The 24308-nt window shown below is 42.0% G+C and overlaps 4 protein-coding genes and 1 long non-coding RNA gene across 5 annotated transcripts in view; 1 reads left to right on the forward strand and 4 right to left on the reverse strand.

The window, feature by feature from the left end:
• Nucleotides 1-10424, reverse strand: part of LOC125771505 (uncharacterized) — a 117134-nt gene extending 106710 nt beyond the window's left edge. The window contains exon 1 of the long non-coding RNA XR_007419316.1: nt 10127-10424. This is a non-coding gene — a long non-coding RNA (uncharacterized LOC125771505). The remainder of the gene's footprint in view (nt 1-10126) is intronic.
• Nucleotides 10425-13967: 3543 nt separating this feature from the next.
• Nucleotides 13968-16004, forward strand: LOC125771453 (protein downstream neighbor of son homolog). Its single transcript, XM_049442098.1, has 2 exons — nt 13968-14315; nt 14380-16004. The coding sequence occupies exons 1-2, from the start codon at nt 14014-14016 to the stop codon at nt 15926-15928; spliced, it is 1851 nt and encodes a 616-aa protein (XP_049298055.1). The 5' UTR covers nt 13968-14013; the 3' UTR covers nt 15929-16004.
• LOC125771496 (DNA-directed RNA polymerases I, II, and III subunit RPABC2) lies at nt 15991-16630 on the reverse strand. The gene is made up of 2 exons (XM_049442181.1): nt 16497-16630; nt 15991-16430 (listed from the first exon to the last, which is right to left on the reverse strand). The coding sequence occupies exons 1-2, from the start codon at nt 16523-16525 to the stop codon at nt 16064-16066; spliced, it is 396 nt and encodes a 131-aa protein (XP_049298138.1). The 5' UTR covers nt 16526-16630; the 3' UTR covers nt 15991-16063.
• Nucleotides 16631-16896: 266 nt separating this feature from the next.
• Nucleotides 16897-19918, reverse strand: LOC125771457 (lebercilin). Its single transcript, XM_049442101.1, has 6 exons — nt 19684-19918; nt 18820-19018; nt 18487-18743; nt 18206-18425; nt 17994-18140; nt 16897-17928 (listed from the first exon to the last, which is right to left on the reverse strand). The coding sequence occupies exons 1-6, from the start codon at nt 19704-19706 to the stop codon at nt 17014-17016; spliced, it is 1761 nt and encodes a 586-aa protein (XP_049298058.1). The 5' UTR covers nt 19707-19918; the 3' UTR covers nt 16897-17013.
• A 131-nt stretch (nt 19919-20049) lies between these two features.
• On the reverse strand, nt 20050-23879 carry LOC125771434 (ribosome biogenesis protein BMS1 homolog). Its single transcript, XM_049442053.1, has 3 exons — nt 23708-23879; nt 20383-23642; nt 20050-20307 (listed from the first exon to the last, which is right to left on the reverse strand). The coding sequence occupies exons 1-3, from the start codon at nt 23763-23765 to the stop codon at nt 20089-20091; spliced, it is 3537 nt and encodes a 1178-aa protein (XP_049298010.1). The 5' UTR covers nt 23766-23879; the 3' UTR covers nt 20050-20088.
• Between the last annotated feature and the right edge of the window lie 429 nt (nt 23880-24308).

Below are 24308 nucleotides of genomic sequence, written 5' to 3' on the forward strand. Positions count from 1 at the left end.
CAATGAAAGATTTACTCCATGCTTTTCGAATATATTGTCATTTTGAGAGGAAATTGTGAAACGAGTTCAAAATTCATTAGAAAAACTTATTTCAATAGAATCGACTATTAGTAATGAAGTTATCAATGCAAATTATTGAAAGATAATCGATAAGATATATCTGTCAGAATTGACACGTACTCTAACGTCAACTCCTCAGGATGGCCAAGATCCTCAGGAAAATCCCATGAAAAGAAAATATCAGGAATTGGATTAGGTTCTGTGTGGTCTTGGCGATTGGACTTTGAAATTAATGTTGAAGATCCTCTGTTTGATATTTATTCGAAAATGATCTGTCGATCGCATGTCATTGGGATGTTATGTTCTAGATGGCGATTACTCCTTAATCGCTTTACGATTAATTGTATTAGTTAGTTTTCGGATGCCTATTTGCCGTGAATACCTATTTTGAACGCTATTTTTTACGACGTTAAAATATTTGTGTATTCTCACACGGTCCGAAAGCTAATGACCGTAATTTTTTCTATCCGACGCATCCCTGGGCACGTTTTGTTACCGGACCATATAAGGTCATATCTTCCTCACATCGCTTTGGTCGCGATTGGTCCTTGCCTTCTTCCTGCCAAGAGAGGATCATTAGCCACGCGCCCTCTGGTGGCTGCTGGCTCTACGGCATTGGCCCTAATCACTTTCCTACTCCTCCTACTGTATAGAGCTGTCGAACCCTTCTACTTATTGTTGACAATGTGACTAGCCTCAATTGATAAATTCGAATATCAAAGTCTCTGTTGTCTAAGTTCTTCTTGACCGGGTGACCCACTGTTCCGACCACTCGGCGAAACGGTGAGGACACAAGATCCACTATCTTTGTCTTACTCTGTACTTTGACCTCGGCTGACGTCTGAGATTCTCCAGAATTGGTCAGCTTTATCTGGTGGACACAAAGAACCTGAAAATTAAATATAAAAGTTCCTGTTGTCTAAGTTCTTCTTGATCGTGATTGAGAACACTAGATCCACTATCATTATCTGGACAACTGAGAATCTACCAGAATTGGTAGGAATTCAGCTTTATCCGGCAGACACAAAGATCCTCATTATTATGGTCAATTAATTGAAGGTTTTTCAATTAATTAACTAATAAGTTTATCAAATTTTGTTTGTATAAAATAGGACAGCTGCAATAGACGTCATCACCAAATGGCAGAGAACTCATAAGAAAAATAACTCCAGTCAATTCCCTTTTCTTCATTACTGATGCACACCGAAATACATTCGATATCAATTCTATCATTGAGCACATATCTTATCACGTATCCCCTTTCATCAAATCTAATTTATCATTCACCCATTGAAAATCAACAACAAAAATTCCACTCTCCCACAAAACTCCGGGCGTTCCGAAAAATCCGATAGCACAAAACATTTCACGCACAACTGACGCCCGTGTACAAACACAAACATTTCATCGGCCTCCACCCCGGTGTATCATAATGGCACTCGGATGATTCCGATGGGGAGAGAAAATTCATCGACCGCATTCACCTCGCACTGCATCGCACAACCCCTTTGGTTGTGATGGATCAGTTTTCAGCTCGCTGCTAGATAAAACTGAATGCGCACAAAGGCCGCAGATTCGTATAGGCTAAGGGGGAGACTAGCTTACGGTAACATAAACCAAATCATTTACGCACCACTTAGAACCATAAACTACGCCACTTTGAAAGGTGGCGCGATGTTCGCGTTTTACAATAACTATCCTCCCAAAAATGGGCCCGTTTTTACCCGGGCCTGGGAAAATGGATGAACATTCACAGCAAAACACACATTACGCACACCTCACCAGGCGCAAGTGGATGCGTCGGTTTTTCAGGTTTTGTATAAAAGTAAACGCTTCGAAGCAGTTTTTCCATACTCCTGTCTCCGCCGCTCTCCACAAAATTTGTGGGCTATAGAAAAACATATACATTTTCCACCTCATAATTCAAATCAATCTTGGGTGTTGGTTGGCAAATGGGTAAATATTACCGCGATATCATCCAATCCATCGGGCAACAATCGCTCCCCCGTCCCAGCGAGGAGTCCCCCCCAAGTGTGTTTTGTATGGATGTATTTGCGTTTCATATTAGCAATTCATTCGATGCAAAATGCTAAAGAAACAACATTAGAATTCTGTGCGTACGCTCGTACAAAACGCGTTAGCACGCGTGACAACATTTCCCAAAAAACGTTTGCGAATCGGTACGATCGCGGTAAGGGATTTGTGTAGATGGAATGTATGTAATCAAAACGGATGCCTCCGGTTGTAATTATTTCGACTTGATGAAGCGTGTAACATTGGCAAACAAACGAAATCATTTCCAAAAATCAGAAAAACCCCTTTCCTCCACGAAGGAAAACGGTGGAAAAATCTTGCTTTCAAGCGCTTGCTACACACGGTCGAAAGTTTTTCCCGCCGGCTTTGTGACTCGTGGTTCATGGTGATGGGGATTTTGATGGAGTTCAAAGGTTGTCGGAATGATTACTTTGAATAAAGTAAGTCCTAAGACTTAAGTACTAATAAGTACTTCAGACTTATCTACTGTGATGATCCATATGATGATCGTTATTGTAGCAAATATTTCTTATTCCTGCAGATCACTCGAATAAATTGTTTGGAGCAACTATATTTTTTCTTAAATAATTTACTGACATGTATTAATATTTTTAAAAAAGTGGATCGCCGTTTATCCGGCTACCTTTTAACCGGCTGTTCCATTATCCGTGCAGCTCGGAAATGACAGTTCCAAAGGCGAATTGACATGTTTAATTGCAAAATCGATCATGGCAAAAAATAAATACCTCAATAGGGAATGATACAATTTTATTTTGTAAAGTGTAACTAAGCAAATTAACATCTTGCTTTAGAAAGAAAGTTTATCCACTAAACATTAATATTTCTCAATAAAAAGAGTTGTGCCTATTATCCGTGATATTCGCTTATACGGCAAGGGTTGATTATCGATCAGCACGGATAATCGGCTACTCTGTTTTGAAGACAATTCTAACAAACAATACTTTATTGTCGAATATCTCAAGCTGTGTAAAACTAGTCACAACGCTATTCCAAGCGTTCTGGAGCATATTTAACGAGATTTGATAAATCTCGGTCTAGAAAATAATTTAATTCCTAATTTTCACTTCAAGCCGAAGGGTCTCCTACAGTTCGATTTCTATCGATCAATGTTTATAGCTCATTTACATAATGATAGAAATAGAAAGCGGAACCGGGGACACTAATTTAAAGCACCAGAAATACATGCAATAGCGGTTATGAATCAGGTCCTTGGTAAGAATTAATTGTTCTAATCCAAACTTTCTGCTAGATAAATAAAAGATTCTGATAACATCAAAACCATCCTAAAACGTAGCAGCATTAACAGCAACCAAAACACTTTATTACACACATTTCAATTATTTAGAGCAAGATTGTCTAGGCGCGATAAGATCGTTGTTAAGAGCCGCGATTTCGCTAATATGCCGGAACTGCAGTAGAGTTTGCTATCGATATTGCTATCGGGGCCAAACAAATGGATGCGGATGTAGAGAAACTTATCCGTAAGAAAATTGGCCCTTCACCACGATTCCTACTAGCACCAAGTGCTATTGGGAAGGAGGAAGAAAAAAAAACAAGAACACTCTCAATTCCACAGAGCGATTCGTATCCACTTCAAAGCCTATTTTTTTTGGCCCGGTGACCGGTGCAATCGAAAGATTTATCTCCGCAACAATAACAGCAACTAGCGCGCAGTAAATTTATGTCCAAGGCGATCGTAACCACACGCGCGGTGGACGAGGGAAGGGAAAGATTTATTTTGCCATTCCCCGCTCTCCTGATGTGCCTCAGGATGTGCTGAAAACTAACAAAACAACCATTCCAGCGCCGCAAGAATGATACGGTATCCCGGTTTTATAGGTGGCCAGGCAATATTTCTAACCGGCACGGGGCAAAGACACAAAGTTTTGCTCGTGGAGTTTATTTAACATCTCGTCCAAACGAGATTAAAACCCCACGTCCACCATTTTGTTGTCGTAACGTATGGAGGTTTTTTTTGTGTTCTTTTGTGGAAAAACTTGGCTCCTCAAAGGGGGGTTGTGTCGTTTTTCTTTATAGGGCTGTTGTTTTTCAGACATTGTACTCTCATCCTTTTTAGGTGGAATGTGTTTTTTTCTCCTCATTCCCTTACTCCTTATCCCATAAAAGTGTGGATTTTTTCCCCAAAAAAACACTAGATAAACTCCACTTCTTAGATCCACATCCTAAAATCCTCAAGTGTTGTCCCGGGCAAGGTAAGGTTCCAGAAGAAGAAGGAGGATGGAAAATTTATACACCCAACTACAAACATAAAGCTACTTTTGCTGAAGAATGAGTAAAAAAATAACCCTCCAACGTGGCCAATGCCCATTCCCATATCCTATATGATCCCGAAAAGTACTAGTCTTCATATATCCTTAGTTCGCGACAGGACACCACCGGGGATCGGTGCGACCACTCATAAACAAACAAAGAATTTTTATGCTGTCTTCGGGTGTACTCGAACTGTTTCTATTTCCTTTCTGTTTTTTTTTGCGCTCTCTTCTCCTTCAGGGCAAAGCCAGGATTTCAGGGCAAAGACAAGACGAGGAAATCTTCACACAGCAGGAGATTCGGTGGTCAGTGGGATCAGTGAGGAAAAAAAAACACGGGACACAAAACTTCGAAACCCGTTGGTTATGTTTCCACTCATCCGAATCCAACTCCCCAAAAAAAAGGCTTTCCGATACAAAGAGAGACAAACAAGCAAAAAAAACAAGAAGGCATTTGGATGATGCTCGGAAAAAGGATCACAAAACCGCACCAAAAAAAAATCGCTAACATAAAATAAACGAAAAACATTTCCAAGGCGCAAAAGTTCACTACGAGTATAGAGTCATGGAGTCGAGCTCCGTGGTGAGGGTGGTTACGCCTGACCAGATCCCGTTTGTCCAGTTTTGTCCGATTTCCAATCGGACGAAGGAAAAAAGGAAGCGACGAAGGAGGATTCCTAATGGGATGGAAATAAAAACTAGGAAATAATAAAATTCCCAGGACTCCCCATCCAGGGAGGGACGCTTCTTCACCGTAACCGGTGGGAAACGGTAGAATCCTTTCGAGTCCAATCAAGCGCAACCATAGACGGGAAAAGGACTGGTGTGTGTGTTTATAGTGTGGGTTAAAGGATAACAAACAAACAAAAAAACCATACACAAACACACACACACCAGAGCGTTGGGAAAAGCTATCTCATAACCGCGAAAGAAGTAGTAACCTTCCGAGTACGGTGGTCCTTCATACTAAGGATGTTCAAAAGGGAAGGCATCCGGACGAAACTTCAAACATATACCTTTTGCACTGGTCTTGGTCCATGGTCCGAGCTGGTCATTGGTTTCCCATGTTTTGGACCACACCCACCATTAGTTTTTTTCCCCATCAGGCAATGGCACGTGGAAATGGGTTTTCCACATGTAGTGAGAGATCCAGCTGCTTCACTCGCTCGCCCAAGAAATAATCCGGTCCTTGCGCAACATCCTTTCGAGACGGCGCACACTAGAACGGGCGATAACGTGGCCATAAATTTTCCCACTTTTCATCACGCACATTATTTCCAACTATCACCAAGTACCGGTTTGGCCATCTTTGTGAGTTGGTGGATTGGGAATTTCTGCACAAGAGTTCCCTTTACCACAGCATGGGAAATGGCAATCCATTTCTAGTTCGTTCTTTTTTTTTCCTCCCCGACATGGTAGAAATAGAATTGTCCTTTTTTTGTTGGTTTGCTGTTGGAGTTGGAGAATACGAGAAGTACGGGAGGAATGGGTGTGGAAATGGCCATCTCTTCACCACTGGTCACAGTGCCAGCAGCACTTGAGAATGACAATCTTGGGTTTAATCTTCGAAAAAGGTAATCAACTACAGTGCATCGCGTCTTCAAATGGTGGCCACCCAAACAAAATGGTGAGAGTGAGGAAAAACATACCGAAACTCCAACGATGGGATGCAGGAAAAAAAGAAACAAATTTACCCGTTTGTTTATTGGAAGTTGGGAAGGAATTGTTTTTATTTTATTTGTTTCATGCTCCCATAAAAACAATGGCTGCAGAGCAGAGTAGGAGAGAAAAAAGGGTACTAAATGCGCATACATCTTGCGTCACCGGGCTGCGGTTGGAAGGACACATTAAACAGCGTTTTCGTCCGTCCGGGGTCCGTGGCATCAGACAAAAACAAAAGAACCCGTTTGGAAATTATTTTCACTACTGCCAAGCATAACGAATGCGATCGTATACTAAGTAGCCAAGTATAGCGTTTTTTTTGTTTCAAATAGACAACAACGGTGTGAGACATTTAAAATGATAGCAACTCGGTTGACATATGGTTGGCCATCGTGAGTTTTATGTGCAAAAAAAGATACTAATTGTACTTTGTGTTTGAGATTAATATCCATTTGTAATTAAATTCTTCCTATTTATTTATTTTAAAATGTATAAGAATTAATCTAAATCATCTGAATATATGTGAATAAAAAATAAAATACAAAGAAATAAACTAAATTAAAATGAAACAAAACAATTGTTCAAATCTTTTAAGAGACTTCAATGCCTGGTGAACATTATTCGATAAGACAACTTTTTGTTTGTTAAACTTTTTTTTATATTAATATTACAAAAATTACAAACCTATTTTATATATTTTTGGAAATCAACTGGTTTTTTCCTACTAAACTGCTTGTCCGTAAAATGTTATAAAAGGGCAAATTTATTTGTATTACGCAAAAAGTTTTTTTCTGCTTGTTTAGCTACTAACCACTTTCGTTTGTTGTTCTTAACTGTTGTTCTTTACCACTTTAGTTTGATTGTTTTGTATGTAGATATGCCGATTTAGACACATTATATTCTGATTATTTTTCCAAAGCATTCGTAAAAACTTTTTAGTTAACTTTTCAAGGTATTCTTTTAGTTCAATCAAGCTTGAACAAAATTTTAATATAATTTTTTTAATTTTATTTAATTTAAGTTAAATTTTTTTAATTTTATTTTTTAACAAAATCTTTGTACTACAACTAGAATTTGATTTCATTTGTTTGGGCAAATAAGATCTTATTTCTGCTTTCGTTGAATTGTGAGATATTTTTAAATTTCTGAAACATTTTTTTCTACTTTTTGATACTGATATATCAGTGCATCAATCAAGTTTTATAAAAAAATAGTTAAATTTTTAATTTGTTTCTATTCAGATGTACTAAAACCAAAAACTGACAAAATTTAAATGATCGTTAAATTAAGTAAAAAATAAGAAAAGAACAATTCATTAAAAACAAAAGAAGATAATCGAAATAAAAACAACACCACACAACAATTCACCCACTATTCTGTTCCAGATTACCATCGCCACTAATCATCATAAAGTTTAAGGTAACTTTATGATTACGCACCACGGTCGGTTTCGTTTTCATTAACGCCCGAATGTCACCGGTAATCACTATACTCTCATCGAACGTACTAAATCAAAACCTGCCACACTCACTTCCGCCTCGCGGCAGGATAATTGGCTAATCCACGGCCACCCTGCTCCGGTTCGCTTGAAAACTTGGAACAATCACTAGTTCTAGTGCAAAACCAAAAAGAAAATCAAACTTTTCTTCCCCGCCCAAAAGCGTCTTTAGATCCGTCTGGGTGTGTATTTGTATCCCGCATATACATACACACCGCTTTAGAGCTATTGTGCTGTATTTACGATCGAAAACTATTTATTATTCATTTATTAGTGGGTTAACTTTCGACAGGACACTCCGTCCGGGTTTGTTTCACATTTCCTTCCTGTGATGTGTGTTTATTTTTCTCACACCTCCACACGGAAGGAAGTCCGGCAGCGCAAAACGGACTCAGGAGGGACTCACCGTGTTTGGTGTGTAAGTAGGAGAAAGGTGTTTTTTGGGCAGGAAGAAAGCATGGGAGAGTATAAATAAATTATGTAAATTTAATTACTCTATTTCGTTGCCCTTTTTTCTCGGCAGCGGACTACCCTCTACGCGATCTTCCCAGGATGTGAGGTGTAAATGGCTTTCTTTGGGTTTTGAATCGAAGGAATTGAGCTATCGATCAGGAACCCTGGAACTACTGGAGAGAGACTACAAAGATCAGCACAATTGTAACCAAGGTTAAGAAACTTTTGTGTAAAATATAATAAAATAATTTTAACCAATTTTTGGAACACAAATTCCTTGAAGTATAAGCGAGAAATCCTGAACTATCGAACGTAGTTACCGGGAAAACATTACTCAAACACAAACCAAACCGTGTTTGATTAGATGAGAGTTACATTTCCACCGAAATCCGGTCATCGAACTACTAATTCCTTCTAATTCTAGGGCCCTTCTAATTTCCTGCCGTCCTGTGCGTTCTAATTGTTGCGAACGGATCACGGAACTCCACACTCCCCAACTCTCCGATGGCGTTCCTGCCATACTCGACGACGTTTATAATCATAGACCACCTATAGCCGCAATGGTTTATATAAAAAACCCAAAAACACAAAAACATTGCCAACCATTAATCCCAATACGGTGCTTCAGTACTCAAGCCTCTGTTCCTACGCATTTTGGTGTGCAGAGGCATTTTTTTTTCTTTCCTAATTTTGTTGGTAACACTTTTTTTTCTTTTGCTTTAATGCCTGAACTACAAAACCGGATAGGTAACCCATAACCCATCATTAACCTCGAAATAAAGGGTGATGCAGGCAGCGAAGGAAAAAATGGTGGGACACCCTTCCCGTTTGTAGGTATTGTCGTTGGGTTGTAGTTTGCCATTAGTAGGTGACCATTTCCCGCAATTTCCCCACCAAAAAAAAACAAAAATGGTGGTGGAAAACGTGTGTGTTTGTGTTGTAGAAAGTTCACTCTCCGCAATGGCCGCGTCATTTTCTCACTTCCTGAGCTAATGATAGCGATGTGACTGATGTGACTACCCCATTCGCGTTTGGTTGGCTTTTTCCAAACTAAAAAAAGCCAACCACTAATTTCAAACACATCCATCTCCGGCGAACAGGAAGGCGTACTGGGCGATGAAGACACGCACCAAAAAAGGCTGAATCGAGCAAATCAGCAAGCTCAGTTTTTTGTGGGGTTTGGGGGGTTTCTCGCTTCGGGTTTTTTCGCTCTTAAACGTGATGATTAGATTTAATTGGATAACACAGATAGTGTTTGCACCGGACCGCGGGCGAACTTGCGCCAAAGGTACACTTTCTTATAAATTATTTATTAGCAAATTTTTGTAAAGGTGTTAACCGGTGCAGTGCTGTCAGTGATCCGAATGAATGAGAACGAGTGAATGCCACCAAAAAAAAAAGTAAAGTAAAAGGGGTTTGAGTTTTCTTTTGTTGTGAGACAGTTTTTTCTTTTTTGGATCAAGTTCATTGTGGACAATCAACAGCAACCACAGGGCAGAGTGGGTTTTGGATGTACATACGTGTTTGAAAATGTTTTCCCTCCTAAATGTCTAGACACAATTTTTCACAACAAAAGATTGATAAAAACAAGCTTCAAAGTTGATTTTGATGGATTGTGTACTGTTTGCGGCTGGGCAGAACACACTGACTGAATTGTGAAAATAAAAACGTAAAAATAAAATGTTTCCAAATAAATAATAGTGTAAAAAAACAGTCCTTTTTTGTTCGCTTCTGTGGGTTAAATAGAAAAATCAAAACACGCCGTCACCAATGTTTTGTCGCCCTTCGTGTGTCACATGTCACATTTACGGTCGATTTGCGGATTGAGTGAAACATTTCGCACCGTTTGCCAGTGTTTGGATTGCTTCGAGAGGGGAAGGAAAAGGATTATTTAAATCGAGCAATGGTTGATGAAGTGAAGCAGATCCGCTTTATCAATCGTACTACGTTAGAAATAGTTGCATACAGTAGCTGGAACGTAATTCAAACACTTGGGAATTAAACAAGCGTTGAGGACAATTTCTTTTTTAGCTTTACATGAAACATATGGCATTTTGAAACTTTCCTATCAATTGCTGATAATAAATATTTTACTTAATATATTTCATATTGATTATGGTTTACTTACCCTGGCTAAAGCATACTACAATGCTGCTGCTTCACTGGCGCTTCTTCTTTCACTTTCACACACATTTAACTTCCTTTACCTTTCCTCTTTCACTTTCATTTTCACACACACATTTAAACAAACCTTTTGCATATTTCAAACACCTTTTGATTATTTAAAACACCTTTTGGGACATTTAAAACACCTTTTGCACATTTAAAACACCTTTTGCACGTTTAAAACAACTTTTGCACAATTAAATCACCTTTTGCACAATTAAAACACCTTTTGCACATTTGAAACAACAATTGCAGATTAAAAACACAACACTCGCTTACGATGGCGACATTTTTTAATAAACGATTTCACCCCAAAAAGCTATAAGCTAATTTAGAGATAGATATAACTTATTTTTCACTGGAAAAAACAACCAACACTTCCTTTTTTGTGCCCAAAGGCACATACACACTTTAATACACATTTTGGCACATTTGAAACACACGCCAAAAATGGCTTCGCACTTTGAACGCCTAAAATGGCGACATTTTTTAATACACGATTTCACGCAAAAAGCAATTAATTAGCTCATTGCAAAATAGACATCTACACAATAGACACTTTTTTCATTAAAAAACAACCAACACTTGCTTTTTTTGTTGTGCACTTTCCACAACATGAAAGATTATTTTTTTATTAATTTCAAATTTTTTAAACCAACCGAAGCACGGATAAACTAACCACACGCTTATGACATTGTTTTATGACAAATCTCACAACACAAATGCAAATAATTTGCAAGCTTAGCACACGCATAGTACACGCACTCATGTTAAATTTCATTACACGCACACATGTACCTTCCGGCTTAAGTACACGATGGAAAAAATCTTCTTATCTCTTAGCCATGATGAGCAAGATACCGTTAGTTCCGAATTTGTATTGATCACGCGATTTGAAATGTCAAAAGATTTCATCCCGATGCTACACACACTACCGCAATACTGCCTATGCCGACGCCGACGCGGGCGACAATTTTAATACGTGCGTTTTAAACAATGATTTTTACTGTTTAACTTATTATTAAGACACAATTTGATATACTAATCGTTTTTTGTATTGAATATGATCATCGAGGATCACTTTTTGTCACGAAATGAACAACTTTAACCAAATTTTTTAAGTACCGAAAGCTTGCATAACTCTACCGTATTAATGTCCGATCGCTACTGGTAACAATTACTCCTTATCGCATGATCGTCATCTCTCGTGCTTCATTATCCCGACACACCTACACAACTATAATTGACGAAGCGGCCGGCCTAATCTAATCTCTCGTATTTAATTCTTTCGCACACATTTTGTGCGGTTCTTGAGTGAGGAATGAAAAAAACTATTTTACAACTCTTCGATCCTCTCGTTCAAATCCGTTCTTACATTTATGGCATGGAAAATGTCATGGAATTACACGTACTGATTGCAAATTTCATTAGTCTCAGACGTTCTTTGAGATTTTGATTCTAATAATTCAATACATTTCTCTATAATATTCATGAAGATTGAGTCCTCTTAGCCTTGAGGACATCGCTAAAAGTTTGTTATTCGGAATGGGTTTTGAATATCGTCAATATTATTTTTTTGCGCTACTCTTATCCTTATCTAAAGGCTTTGACACTTATTTTTTTATAAGATTACCTTGGTGAATGTATCGTTTGAATATATAAATTAAATAACAAAAATGTTAAATAGTAAATTAGAAACATGTTTTTTGAATCCTACAAAGACGAACGAATCGTTCATTTTCCAGGTGTTAAAATTTCCCTTTAACTGTATTTGATTTAATTATTTAAAAAAAGATTTGCTTTATTTAAAAAATACAGAAAAACCTTTAACACCTGCCAGTGAGATTGCAGTACAAATAAAGCATGTTGCCGGTGATAAGATTGCCATCGTCCATCGTCATAGAAAAACAATTTCCACCACAGTATGAAGAAAAAACGCGCACAGCTACTTTGTGCCGATGGTAGATAAATCTATCTCACTATTGTCATCGGCACATCCGATACAAAGTGGCAACATTCGTAGCCCTGAGACGGTTCCCTCCTCGCCAGCACAACCAGGGAAACCACATTATCGAGGGCGTTAAAGTGACACAGATTGAAACATATTCTTTGCCTCGGTTCTTTCTCCGTCTCGTCAGCAGTCGACTCGAGGAAGGTACATTGGAACAAACACGCGAAAAAAACTCCAATTCAACCAACAAACGTGCTAAATCCGGAAGATGTAACAATGGTTCGTTGGAAACGGTTTGACATGAATGGTGCAAATGTAGCTTAAAAAACGACTGTGCCGCGTTCCTACGTACAGTGCGAAGAAATCAGACATCGAAATCAGCAGACAAATAAATAAAATTTTAAAGCTTTTTCAGCTTCAGCTGCTGTTTGCTTGCTGTTTTTTCCCCCTTTCGCACTCACCCCAACAATCTGACGTGGGCAAAATCGTTCCGGTTTCGCGGCTCTGACCCCATACACCGACAGTTGTCACGCAGGACGCAAATTCGCCTGCCACGGAAAAAGCAACAAACTGTCCTTTTACCAACAACAGAAAAAAGGGAAAGATTTCCAGTGGCAAAAAACAAGCGAGCCGACAGCAGCAAAACAGGACCAAACAGGACCTGTCGCGATCTAAGATCGTGCGCACAGACGTACACCACAGGTACGGGAGAAAACCTGCAAAAAGAAAAACCCCCGAACCGCCCGATATGCGGAAGAGCAGGAAAAACTTCCATTTCCTAAGCGTATTCAAATTTTATGCAGATCCAATACGATTTAGAAACATACTTTAAGTATTTTCTATCTTTAGTCTCGCGGCACCTCGAACGGTCGGGACGCATCCCGGTGTGGATGGTTTGCAAGAATGTTCTCACGATTTCCGCACCATCCACACGAAGGAATCCGCACGGAAGGCATGGCTTCCCACCCTTTTTTACAGTCGTCGGCACTCGGGGACTTTCTGCATTCAACCTCATCATCCTTCCTTTTACCTGCGACGTCGACGACGACGATGATGAACTTTGTGCTGGTGTTGAAGTAAAAATCAACCACTTCAGAGAATCTGATAGGAAACATCTCTGTCCCTCCAAAAAAAGGGAGACCAACATAAACTCCAAATGAAGACATTGATGTACGTCTGAGGTTTTTTTTACTCCTCTCCTTTCACTGTGACCATTACTGCAGTACTTCAGCGTTCATTCCCTCAGTGTAGCTGTTTTGCGTAAAGAATGTACACTCCACTTATTCCCCGTATTCACCCTGGGAAGGATAAGCGGCTAAAGAAGGTTAAAAGAGAAGTGACATTTTTTTAGGCGCTGGCTTGGGCAAGAGATGCAAAAATAGAAGCTTAATGCCGTAATAGCTTTATCTTTCGCGCCAAAGAAATCCTGGCTTAGTGCTTAGTCCCTGTGGAATGGTGTACTAACTATTTCACACAGGAGAAAGCAATGGTTTACGGTCAGTCTGACTACCAAATCAACAGATCGAGTATTCAATTTCTTTCTTTACTGATTTGAACTTTATTTGCTTAGTTTTTGTATAAAACTAATATTTTCTTCCACTTTAAATTTGAAACATTTTGAAACTAGCATATGGATCGTTTTGTTATTTAATTTTATGTTCACTTTGTTAGTTAACTTTAGTAAACTCATTCATTTTATTTGATTATTTTCGTTATCGAATAAAACAGCTGCAACGGAACCATTACCGTTCAAATTCAAACCAACCGCCATTAGCGCCATCTGTTGGAAATGCGTACAAACGTTTTCCCGATTTTCCGTTGCGCTTGTGTGCTTGCGTGTTTGTGTGTGTGTGTGTGTGTGCTCCTCACACAATTGTGACAGCTGGCTGATGTAAACAATGCGTCGCATCATCATTTCCTTGCGCTTATTTCACGAACAAACCGTCCACGTAAGGTTTTTTTTGGCTCTTGAAATGAATTCCAACACCGAAGGTATATTATCGAACCCATCGCAATGGAAGCGTCCGGAAGATATTTTAAAAATGCAACGGCTCAAAAGAAAGCAGCGGGCATTGCAGGATCGTATAAATAATCATTCGAAAAGCGCATCAACGCATCCGACACAGCAAACGAGCAGTGAAGCAGACCCGATAGTGAATCGATTCGAAGGCAACCCAAAACGGAAGAATCCTTTCTCGAGGTAATAAGTACGGAAATATATTATGATGTTCTTCGATGTTAATTTTGTACTTCATTATCTTCAGAAACATAGACCCAGCTCCCAAGCGACAGAAGGAAGGTCACGCGGATGAGCTGGACGGAGGAGAGCAAACCATCTTCAATCTGCTCAACAAACCGGCAACGACACTAATCGTGCCAAATCTTGAAGTACCATCCGCAAAACCGGCCATCGAACCACGGTTTCTTCAAGAGCATTGTCCAGTAGAACAATCGCTTCCGGTAGAACCGGAAGAAGAGGCACCTAAAACAAGTAAGCTCGCTCCGATCCATTGGAGCATCAAGAGCAAGATGCGCATCATCTGTCGAACGCCAATACCGGGTACGAACTTAAAAACCAACCAAGAAGCTAGTGGACTCACCTCATTCGTTCGCTGTATTGACTCGAAGGAATCGTCCACCGGGTTGGACATATCGCCTGGGGCGCGCTTTTATCAGGCCACCCTTTACTGGCAACATCCGTACCTGCCGTGGTTCACATTGTTTCCGAGAAATTCCCGAAACAATCATACCCAAGCACCGCTGGATGAATCCGTCCGTGGTGTGTTGGCAAAAGAGTGGACCATTAGCTTCCGGAACTTATTCCAGCTGGTCCGTGCCCGGCAGTGTCCGTACTTTTATCTGTGTGCGAACTCGTTCACCGTTCTGTTCCGGGCGGCCGGTATTGGTGGGCGAGTCGAAACACACGCACTACTAACACCGACCACACGGGGAATGCGCGCCGCCCTGAAGCAGGAAGAGATTGAATTCACGATGCCACTAAAGAAAGGGTCGCCAGCGGCGCAGGAGAATTTGAACCGTTCCTCCGAGTCGGGTATTGGAAACAGTAGCTTTTCCAACTCGTCGGAAGAACAGTCACAAACGACATGCAATGAAGATACGGCGGATCGATCGCTGGAAGCGAATGCCGACGAGGACGATGACGATATGGATGGTGAGCAGTGGTTGGAAAGTCTCGGTGTAGATGCGGCGGAAATACGCAAAATCAGCGACAACCACAGCAAGAAGCAGCAACAGCGAGAATGTGGTGCGGACTACAGCGATCAGTCGCTAGTCCTAATCGAAGGTCCCGAATGTCAGGCGTTCTTCAACTTTCTTCTCAACGCGAAAAGCACCATCGCGAAGGTTGGTCGGTTAGCGGGCATACCACCGACACTGCTTGCCCCGGTGTCCTTCGCTGGAGCAACACTTCGTACCCTGCAAACTCGTTCTAGCAAAATTCAAATGGATGGACAGGAATACCACAGCACGGAATTGCAAGGCGTTATCCTGCCACACATCTTACCGTACGTGACTGATCTCCTGTGTGAAAGTAAGGACAACTACAGCCTAACGCTTGCAACCGTCCCGAGCACGACGGCACTGTGTGAAGCGTCCCAGAGGCTCATAAGCGATTCCGACAAAGAAAACGACGCATCCGCTCTGGCAGGGCCCGTATTTGGGAAGGAGAATCTGTCCGACTGTGGGCTCAACATGCGCATCGTCGATAACATGTGCCGGGCGACGAAGGATTCCGTGTTCGACACGGAACGCTTGCTGTACAGTCAAGAGGCCGGAGGGTTTACCTGGAGCTAGCATAATTTACTACCGTTTAACAATAGTGCAATAAAGCACCCATTCAACACAACCATTCATGACTGGTCACATTTCAGCCGTGTATAAAAAAAGACTGTATTTTCACTTTACCACAATATCTTTTCGAACTTATCCTTAATGGTCGATTATGATTAACTCATCGATGCTCCAATCTTCGTACGATGAGTCAGGTAGGTAGCGCCGTATGATGATGGGAATTTTGCGCTGCTTCAACTCTTTCATTGCTATTTGCAGCGGATCTGTTTCGCCTTCCAGCTCCACCATGATGGGAGCGCACATGGCAATCTGAAGCGCACGTGTACCGAGCACTCGCGCCCGTTCGTACTTGGTCATGTATTTTGTCGTGATGCGCTTGTTCTTCGGTACGCCACCACCGGCCTGGCCCGGATTGATGATCTCGATGTTGTCTCCGTCCTCCTCCTGGTTCAGCTCGTCAATGTTGTCGTCCTCCTCGACATCGTCGAAATCATCCCCACCGACACTGGTGAAATGGGATGGTGCTTCGTTAGGCCAACACAAATCTTCGCATGCTGTACGCAATACTTACTCATCGTGGTCATATTCACCATCATCCATGATGAAAAAGCGTGCGAATTTCGATTAATAATCGTAGCAAAACCACCACACGCTATTCCGCGGATGCGTTGTTGATGTTTACCATTTGACGTTTCATGACACGCCAAATACAGTTGTCAGTTGCTGGTATAATGGTGGTATAATACTGACATAAAATGCTGAGCGGCACGTGTTCCAGTTCAAATCTGCAATAAAACCGTTGCAAAGGGCTAAACACATTTTGAACTGTATTACTGTATTTACTGTATTTTCTAATCAATACATTTACTAACTCCAAAATGTTAAAATCAACAACGTATTTATCCTTAATTTTGTTCAATAATTGAAAATTCTAACATAATAAAAAAACGACAAAACTTTCAACACACCAGTCCATTTCGAAGATAAGTTTTATTATAAAATAAATCTATTCACTGTCCCTGGCGCTACTGCCAATAAATAGGATTCATCAATTTCATCATTGCATTAGAACCGTGTGACTACAATGCTCATTTCTCGAAACTATCACCATCGATTGCCTTCAGCACTTCCAGCAAGTTTTGTTTCTTTTTAGGATCTATCTGGGTACGTTTCGCGTTGTCCATTTTTGGTCGGTTAAGTTGTGGCGGTGCTCTTATTGGTTCCTTTCCATTGAATTCGTCACAAAACGTGTCCAGCAGCGCCTCCTTTTTCAATATACTTTGATGCATTTCCTGCTTCATTGCTTCCAGGTCCTTTGCTGCCGACGAACGACTCGATTGCTCTCGGCTTTCGATTGAGTCCGAATCGTTCGTTTCGGAGGAGTTAACCATTCTCTTCTTCATGCTACGTACTTTCACACTATCCTTTGCAGTCGAATATCCATTGGTGGTGGCCGACGAGCTTACCTCACGAAACTGTTCTTCGATCTGACTGATGTGCGCTTTATGTTCGAATATTTCACTCAGGTGATCTACGGTCTTTTCCGGCGATTGATCCGTTTCGTAATCGTCCTCGTATGATGTTTCCGTCGTTGCACTGTAACGGTTAATGGTTTGGGTTTTCGGTAGTTTCGACGTACCAGAACCCATTTCCGTTTGCAAGCGAAACAGTTCCGAAGCAATTGCTTTGTCGAATTCGGCCTCTTGCTCCAACGCGTACTGGTTGAATTCGGAACACATGCCCTCATCGTACTGATGTTCTTCCGGTTTTTCGTTGGTGCTGGCCTCATCCGATTGGGCGTCAGATTTCTGCTTCTTTGAACCGTGTTTCTTCCTAGGTTTGGACGAGTTCTGTGGAACCGGAGGCGCATCCTCATGAGGCGAAAGTGGTACTAGAGTTCTTGGGCTAACAACGGGAGATTTGTTATCTCCTTCGCCATCGTGAATAGGTTTGATTTTTGGGCTCATGTCCAGATTGGTTACAGGCGAAGGTTCGGAAAAGTTCTGCAATACATACAATCGATATGGAATTAATTGCACAAATTACAACAAAGAAGCATTCAGCATACCGGAAAAGGTGACTTATGAGTAACACCGTTCGCATATCGAACCATTTGCTGATGTTGCTGCTGTTGTCCCGAAGAAGGCTTGGGAGTCGTCTTCATCAGAAAGCTACTGTTCTTCAGCAACGTTGAAGGCGTGCGTTTCTCGTATATCTGCAGTGAAATAGTGAACGCGATGTAGGACAACTTCAAGAATTAGTATACCCTTCACCTATTACCTCAATAACAGAGTTCAAGCGATTGATTTCATGATGTGACCGTTCCAGCTTTTGGGCCATTTCGCGTTGCTTCAACACTTCCTGCTGTAGCTGTGCTTTGAAATTTTTCGTTTCCAGTTGCAGTCTCCTAGCGAGTAATTTGGCATCGTTGTCTTTCTCCATGAGCCGGTTTTCCAAGTATCGTACCCTGTCTGCCAGTCTTTCGCGTTCTTCCAAATGTCTAGTGGAAGGGAACTTGCAAGGGTGAAAAGAATAGTGGCCAGATATGGCTGCAAACATACTTATCTTTGTTGAGCTGCACTAGGTGCTTATTCTGATCCGTAATCGTTAGTATATGCGCATCCTTCGCCTTCAGCTTGCCGTTCAGTTCCCTGTTTTGATTCTGAAGGTTACGGTACTTCGTTTGCCAGGTACGGATCTCTTCCGCGTGCGAATTGAGCAACTTTGGAAGTTCCGCGTTCGAGTTGACGTACTTGGAAAGGGCAGAATCCTGACGTTTCTGTACAGACTTCAGCAAACGATTATCTTTTGTCAGTTCCTGCAAGAAATGGACCAGGCATTACAATGACAACAAAGTGGATTACGAATCTACGCTCATTTTTATTGATGCTTACCGCAATGACCATATTGGCCGCTTCAAGCTGGTTTTGCATTTGCTTCAGACGCAACATTCGCGCCGACATTACCCGGTGTCGTACATCGCTGTTGGAGGTAATCACGATGGCCGGTTGCCTAGCAGCCGCCTTGCGTCGATGAAGCGCGGAAAACTTGGAGCTATTTGTATAAAGGCTTTCCATACTCTGCATAGAATATCTATAGTGTATGAAGATGGTTAGTTAATCTCATTTCAAGCATGCTGTGATTGCCACTTTCGAATGAAATGTAGGTATAAATGCACGAGAAAAAAAGGACGACTGAAAAGTTATGATTTCCCTGCCAGCTAATGTGGGTAGTCCATACAAATCGCGACGCTGGTGACACTGGCGCAACTGACCAAGGCAATGTTTACTTTGATAAATAAAAAGGTCCTTGGCAGTTGCCATCCAATCGCTAACATGTTGTGCCGTTGAATATTAAGTAGCGGTTGTTTTGCTCATCGGAAACGATCGTCGGTAAGGGAAGGGTAAGAGCACGTGCGAAAGGTAATGTTTTTCGTTACTAAGGGAAAGTGATTGGATAGAATGGGGATGAGGTAGAACAGTTCCCACTCCGAAAGGATTTTCACATGTCACTGGTTGAATGAGAAAAAAATGAAGCAAGTGAATGGAGTGAATGGCGAATTTGTGAATCGTTCCTGATGCTTCCAACACTCACCCAATCAGTGGATGTGAACGCAAACGGGAAAATTGCGCGAGGAATACGATGCAAGCAGCAATACAACTCCTCGCCTAACCTGTCACTGTTACATGGTGGGTCTGGGCCCCTTCTTTTTTTCCCTCGCAAACAATTTCCTCTAGCTAACGTTATAGAATACTCACGAAGAACGCAATGCCGTCGACATTGTTGGTGATTACACGCGAAATTTTTCAACACTTCTCCAAATAAAGCCCCCAGATGGAACACTCTCTTCCGCTGTGAAATGGGGTTGGAGCACTGAAGAGCGGAAAAATGGGGTGGAAAAAAAAACACTACACAGAACCAGGTGCCGCCGCTTTGGAGACAGCAATCGTGCACGTCTTTCGCCACAGAAACTTAGCTTGAAAGTGAGAAGCATTTGGAAAAATTCAGCTGTTTGCCAATGCCTATTTGTTTTGTGGCGTTGCCATGGTAACGTCTTTACCATAGTTCGAAACTACCAAAAACGTGTTTCGAACGTGATTTCGAAAAACAATTCAAAATGTTTAATTATAAACGGCCTTTATTTCCTCCAGCAAATAAATTTTTCACTTTTTACCACTCTTCATTTTCTCTTCCTTTTTCGAATCCATTTTGCTGATTGCTTTAAACACCTTCTTCTTCAGCTCTTTCTGGCGCTGTAGCTTTTTAAAATTTTCATTCACCAACTGCTTCTTGTACTTCTTCGACCGTTCCCGCACCTGGCGCAGTTGTTTGCTTTGCTTGGCTTGGAAGTTGGTTTTGATCATGTTCATCATTTTGGCCACCTAGAAAGAGGAACAACAGTTTGTTTAGTAATTGATTCATTATCGCAAAAAAAAAAAATTGTGCCCAAAACTCACCTTCTGCTCGTGTGGCGATAGCACCACCGCCACTCGTTCACTTTCGAACGATTTTTTCGGATTCAACGGTCCAAGCTTCGGTTTATCCTTGTACGGCAGTGCCTTCTGAAGATTCTTCGGAATAACCAACGGTCGGAAGGCAACTTTTTCTCGCACAATCTTTTTGTACGTGCTGTCCTCCTTCGGTTCGAACTGGATGTTCTTTTCGCGCTTCAACTGTCCCAACGTTTTCATGCCGCTCCATTGCGTTTTCTTTTCCGGCGCTAGCAGAAGGTTCGTGATCGGGGCGTAAAACTTCGGCACATTCACCCGGAACCATGTGCGACAGAACACGATATCGCTAAGCTGTATTCGGTCTTCAAACGTGGCACGGAATGTACCCTCCGGTGCAACTGCTTTCTTTATTTGACCCCTAATGCCGGACACGGTACGTACCTTGGCACCCTCGAACTTGGCCACCTCGAGCGTGGAATTGAACATCCCCTTTATGTAGGCCGTTTTCTGATAAATTTTATCCGGCGTTCCGATCAATTTGAGCTTCTTCATGATGTCGACATTCTTGTCCGATTCGCTAACTGCACCGGTAGCCGCCACACGGAAGCCAAGCTTGCGTACCTCCTTCTGATCGTACGCCACCGATTGGATCGCCATTAGGCCCGTATTTTGAAGCGTGATTGGACCCCAAAAGCTCATGCTACAGGTCACATGGTTCGGTGTGTACTTCAGGTAGCGATGCTTAAAATCATCTTCCACCTTAGCGTAGATCGGGACCGTTTGAAACCGTCGCCAACCGAGTGAAATGATCAGCGGGTCGCCCGTTTTAAGCGTTTTCTTGTACCAACGGTGTTTCTTCACCTTACAGTTCACGTACCCCACGTTCTCCTCCACCATGTTTAAGCCACCGATCAGTACCGGATAGGCCGGGTCGAAATGTTCCACAAACTCAGCGGAAACGTTCTTAAAGCTCATGCGCACATACAACCCCGCCCGGTGTCCTTCGATGTTGAGCCGTACATCTTCATCCAGATTGGCAAACTCCTTCTTGTTGAGTTCCGACTGCCGTAGGGCGTCCGCTTTAAGCTTCTCGTAGTACTGATGGTCACCCACAATATGCTGATCGTCCTTTTCCGGATTGTCGTACTCCGAGTCAAACTTTGCCTTCAGCTTCATCTTCTTTGCCATCAGCTCCGTCCGGGACATGTTTTTCTCCTCAATTCTCGTCGCCTTACGTTTGACCGCTTTTCCTTCCGCTTCCTTCGCTTCACCACCTTTCTCATCGCCATCTTCAGTTCCTCCTTCACCATCGTCCTTCGTTTGTTTTTTGGGTGCTTTAGAAGCTTCATGTTTTTCGCCCGTTTCAAGATCCTCAAAATCCCCGTACACATCACTATCGCCATCGCTCATGTCGTCCAGCTTCAGCAGTTCCTCAGCATCTTCCGACGCTTTCCATTTGCCCGTCACGAAGCAATTCTGTATGAGGTCCTTATTATCCTTCGTCGTCCAATCCCGAATACCATCACCGTACTCCTCAAAGAAGCAACATTCATCCACATCCTGGACGCTTTTCTTTTTCTGCAGTTCCGTTTGTTTCTGGGTGACGGTTTTGAATATTCCTCCCAGCAAATCATCATCCTCCGATTCGGCATTTTCAGCATCCGCTTTCTCTTGCTGCCGCTTGTGGAACTTGCTAAACACCCCGTACACGATTTTCATCAGATTTTTGTTTGTGGCCAACCGGTTTAGATAGTCTTTACGGGCTCTTGCGGCGAGACCTTCCTTCCAGGCCATTGTGTTGCCGCCGGATGCTGTTTGCTCATCATCCGACGAAAGATATCCGCTGGAGCGTGACTTCTTGCCCATCGTGTCCAAGTCGTTTAAGTCATCCTCATCGTCTTCCTCACTGGAACCATCCTCATCGTTTGCCTCATCATCATCATCGTCATCGGCTTCCTCCGGTATCCAGCCTAAACGAGCACCTTTACCTACGTCTGCTTCATCGTCCGAATCTTCCAATCCCGAATCCTCTTCCTCCTCCTCATCTTCGTCTTCACCTTCCAGTTCGTCATCATCCGAATCATCTCCATTTTGTTTGCTTTCATCAACAAAATCTCTCGACTTAATCACAGCACCGTCACTAAACAGTCGAAACTCTTGATTATCGATCGTCACATCGAACGTTTCCTTCTTCTCGATGAACGAATCGACGATCTGCTGCTGTTCAGTGTTTTTCACTCCATGCCTGTGGCTGTGCGAACCTTGCAGCTCAATATAGACGGCATCCTTATCGTACACGATACCTCCGACACCGGACATCGGTGCGTAAAGTAAACGCTCCTTTTCCATCAAACTACGCTTCTTCTCACCCGACGGAAGTGGACACGGATCGGGCAGTGTGTTTAGTTCTTCGATCGGCAAATCTCCCAATCCTGCGATGTGTACCATATTTTCCTTTTTCAACGGTACACCGCGTACGTAACCGTACAGCACAACGGTACGATCGCATTTGGCATTTAGACGAATTTGTTCCGCGTTCGTTATGTCCTCCATACGGTCGGCAATCATGTAACTGTGTGCTCCACGCCACGTAAGTGGTCGAAACTTCATGACCGATATGAACCGACCTAGATTCCTGATTTCGTTCTTCAGATACTCCCCGTGAATTAACCCAGATAGGTAGAACAGTTTGGCACCATCGTACACCTCGGTCCAAAAGCGATGCTTTAGTAGCTTCTTTTGCATCTTTAGCGCCTTCGCATTCTTGATCATGTCCAGGTGATTCAAAATCCCCATTATCTTCGGCATACCGTGCACCTGGCAGATGTTGAGGAACTCAAAAATCTCCATCTCAAATCCAAAGCTCGCATCGACCAACAGCAGCACCAAATCGACACACTTCGCCACGTCGATCATGCTGTTAATATCGTTGTTGCATTCGATCAGTGTGATGCGCCGTTTCTTCGAAGTAACCACCGTGATGGGACCGTTCAGATTAGTCACATTTGTTTTGGTGAAGTTCTTGATTAGATTCATGATCAGCGTCGATTTGCCCACTTTCGGTGGCCCTACCACAGCTATCAGAACGGGTGGTGGTTCTTCCGGTGTTTTGTCGACGACTGGAATATGTTGCTTCTTGGTGGTTATATCCTCTTTGCGACGGAATCGTTTTTCCGCCGACCGTGCCTTAGTGATAGCGAAGGCTTTTGGATTTTTCGTCCTATCGGTCGGTTTGTTTTTGGCCTTCTTTTTGTCCGCTTTCACACCTGCAAATAGAAGTGCCGGGTTTGGAACCGTTGCACAACACGTACACGCCGTGTCCATTGCTTACCTGAATGGCGTTTTTTGTGGGCCTTTTTAGCCTCGGTATGTGAACTTTCGTCAGCCATGATCGGGCTTGAGGGGTTTTATAACTTTTTTGTGAAATAAATACCTATTAAGCGCAAGGGACCATGCCGCATGCTTTCAAAACACATGAACTTGTTGACTTTTTGTTGATGACATTTCAATTGACAACCGCCGTGTACGGCAGGTCCTATCATATTGCACAAATTGATGTTTCATACTGTAGTTCAAATGATGTAGTGAACGATTTCTAGCTTTTTATAGAAAACATGCACTAACTAATATGCGTTTTTGTGTACTTATTCTATGAGTAGTGGAGTAGATTTGATAGAAAAAGTAAATAATTTGACGGGGAAACATTTGACAGTTCAACGTTGCAATGGAGCAGCCTGCATCAAAATCATCCCTACAGCGGCCATGCGCTAGTTGGGCTTTACATGCCAATTGAAGAATTAATCTAATTTTTCGTCTCCAATTAGTTACCTGATTCTAGTTTATTTGATATTTTAACTTAAAACATTACAAATCAACGGCTTCAAGGTCTAATATCGGGAAAAGAAGGAACATTTTTATGTTTGTTTCGTTCC

This window comes from Anopheles funestus, chromosome 3RL (assembly GCF_943734845.2).
Source record: "Anopheles funestus chromosome 3RL, idAnoFuneDA-416_04, whole genome shotgun sequence".
NCBI lineage: Eukaryota > Metazoa > Arthropoda > Insecta > Diptera > Culicidae > Anopheles > Anopheles funestus.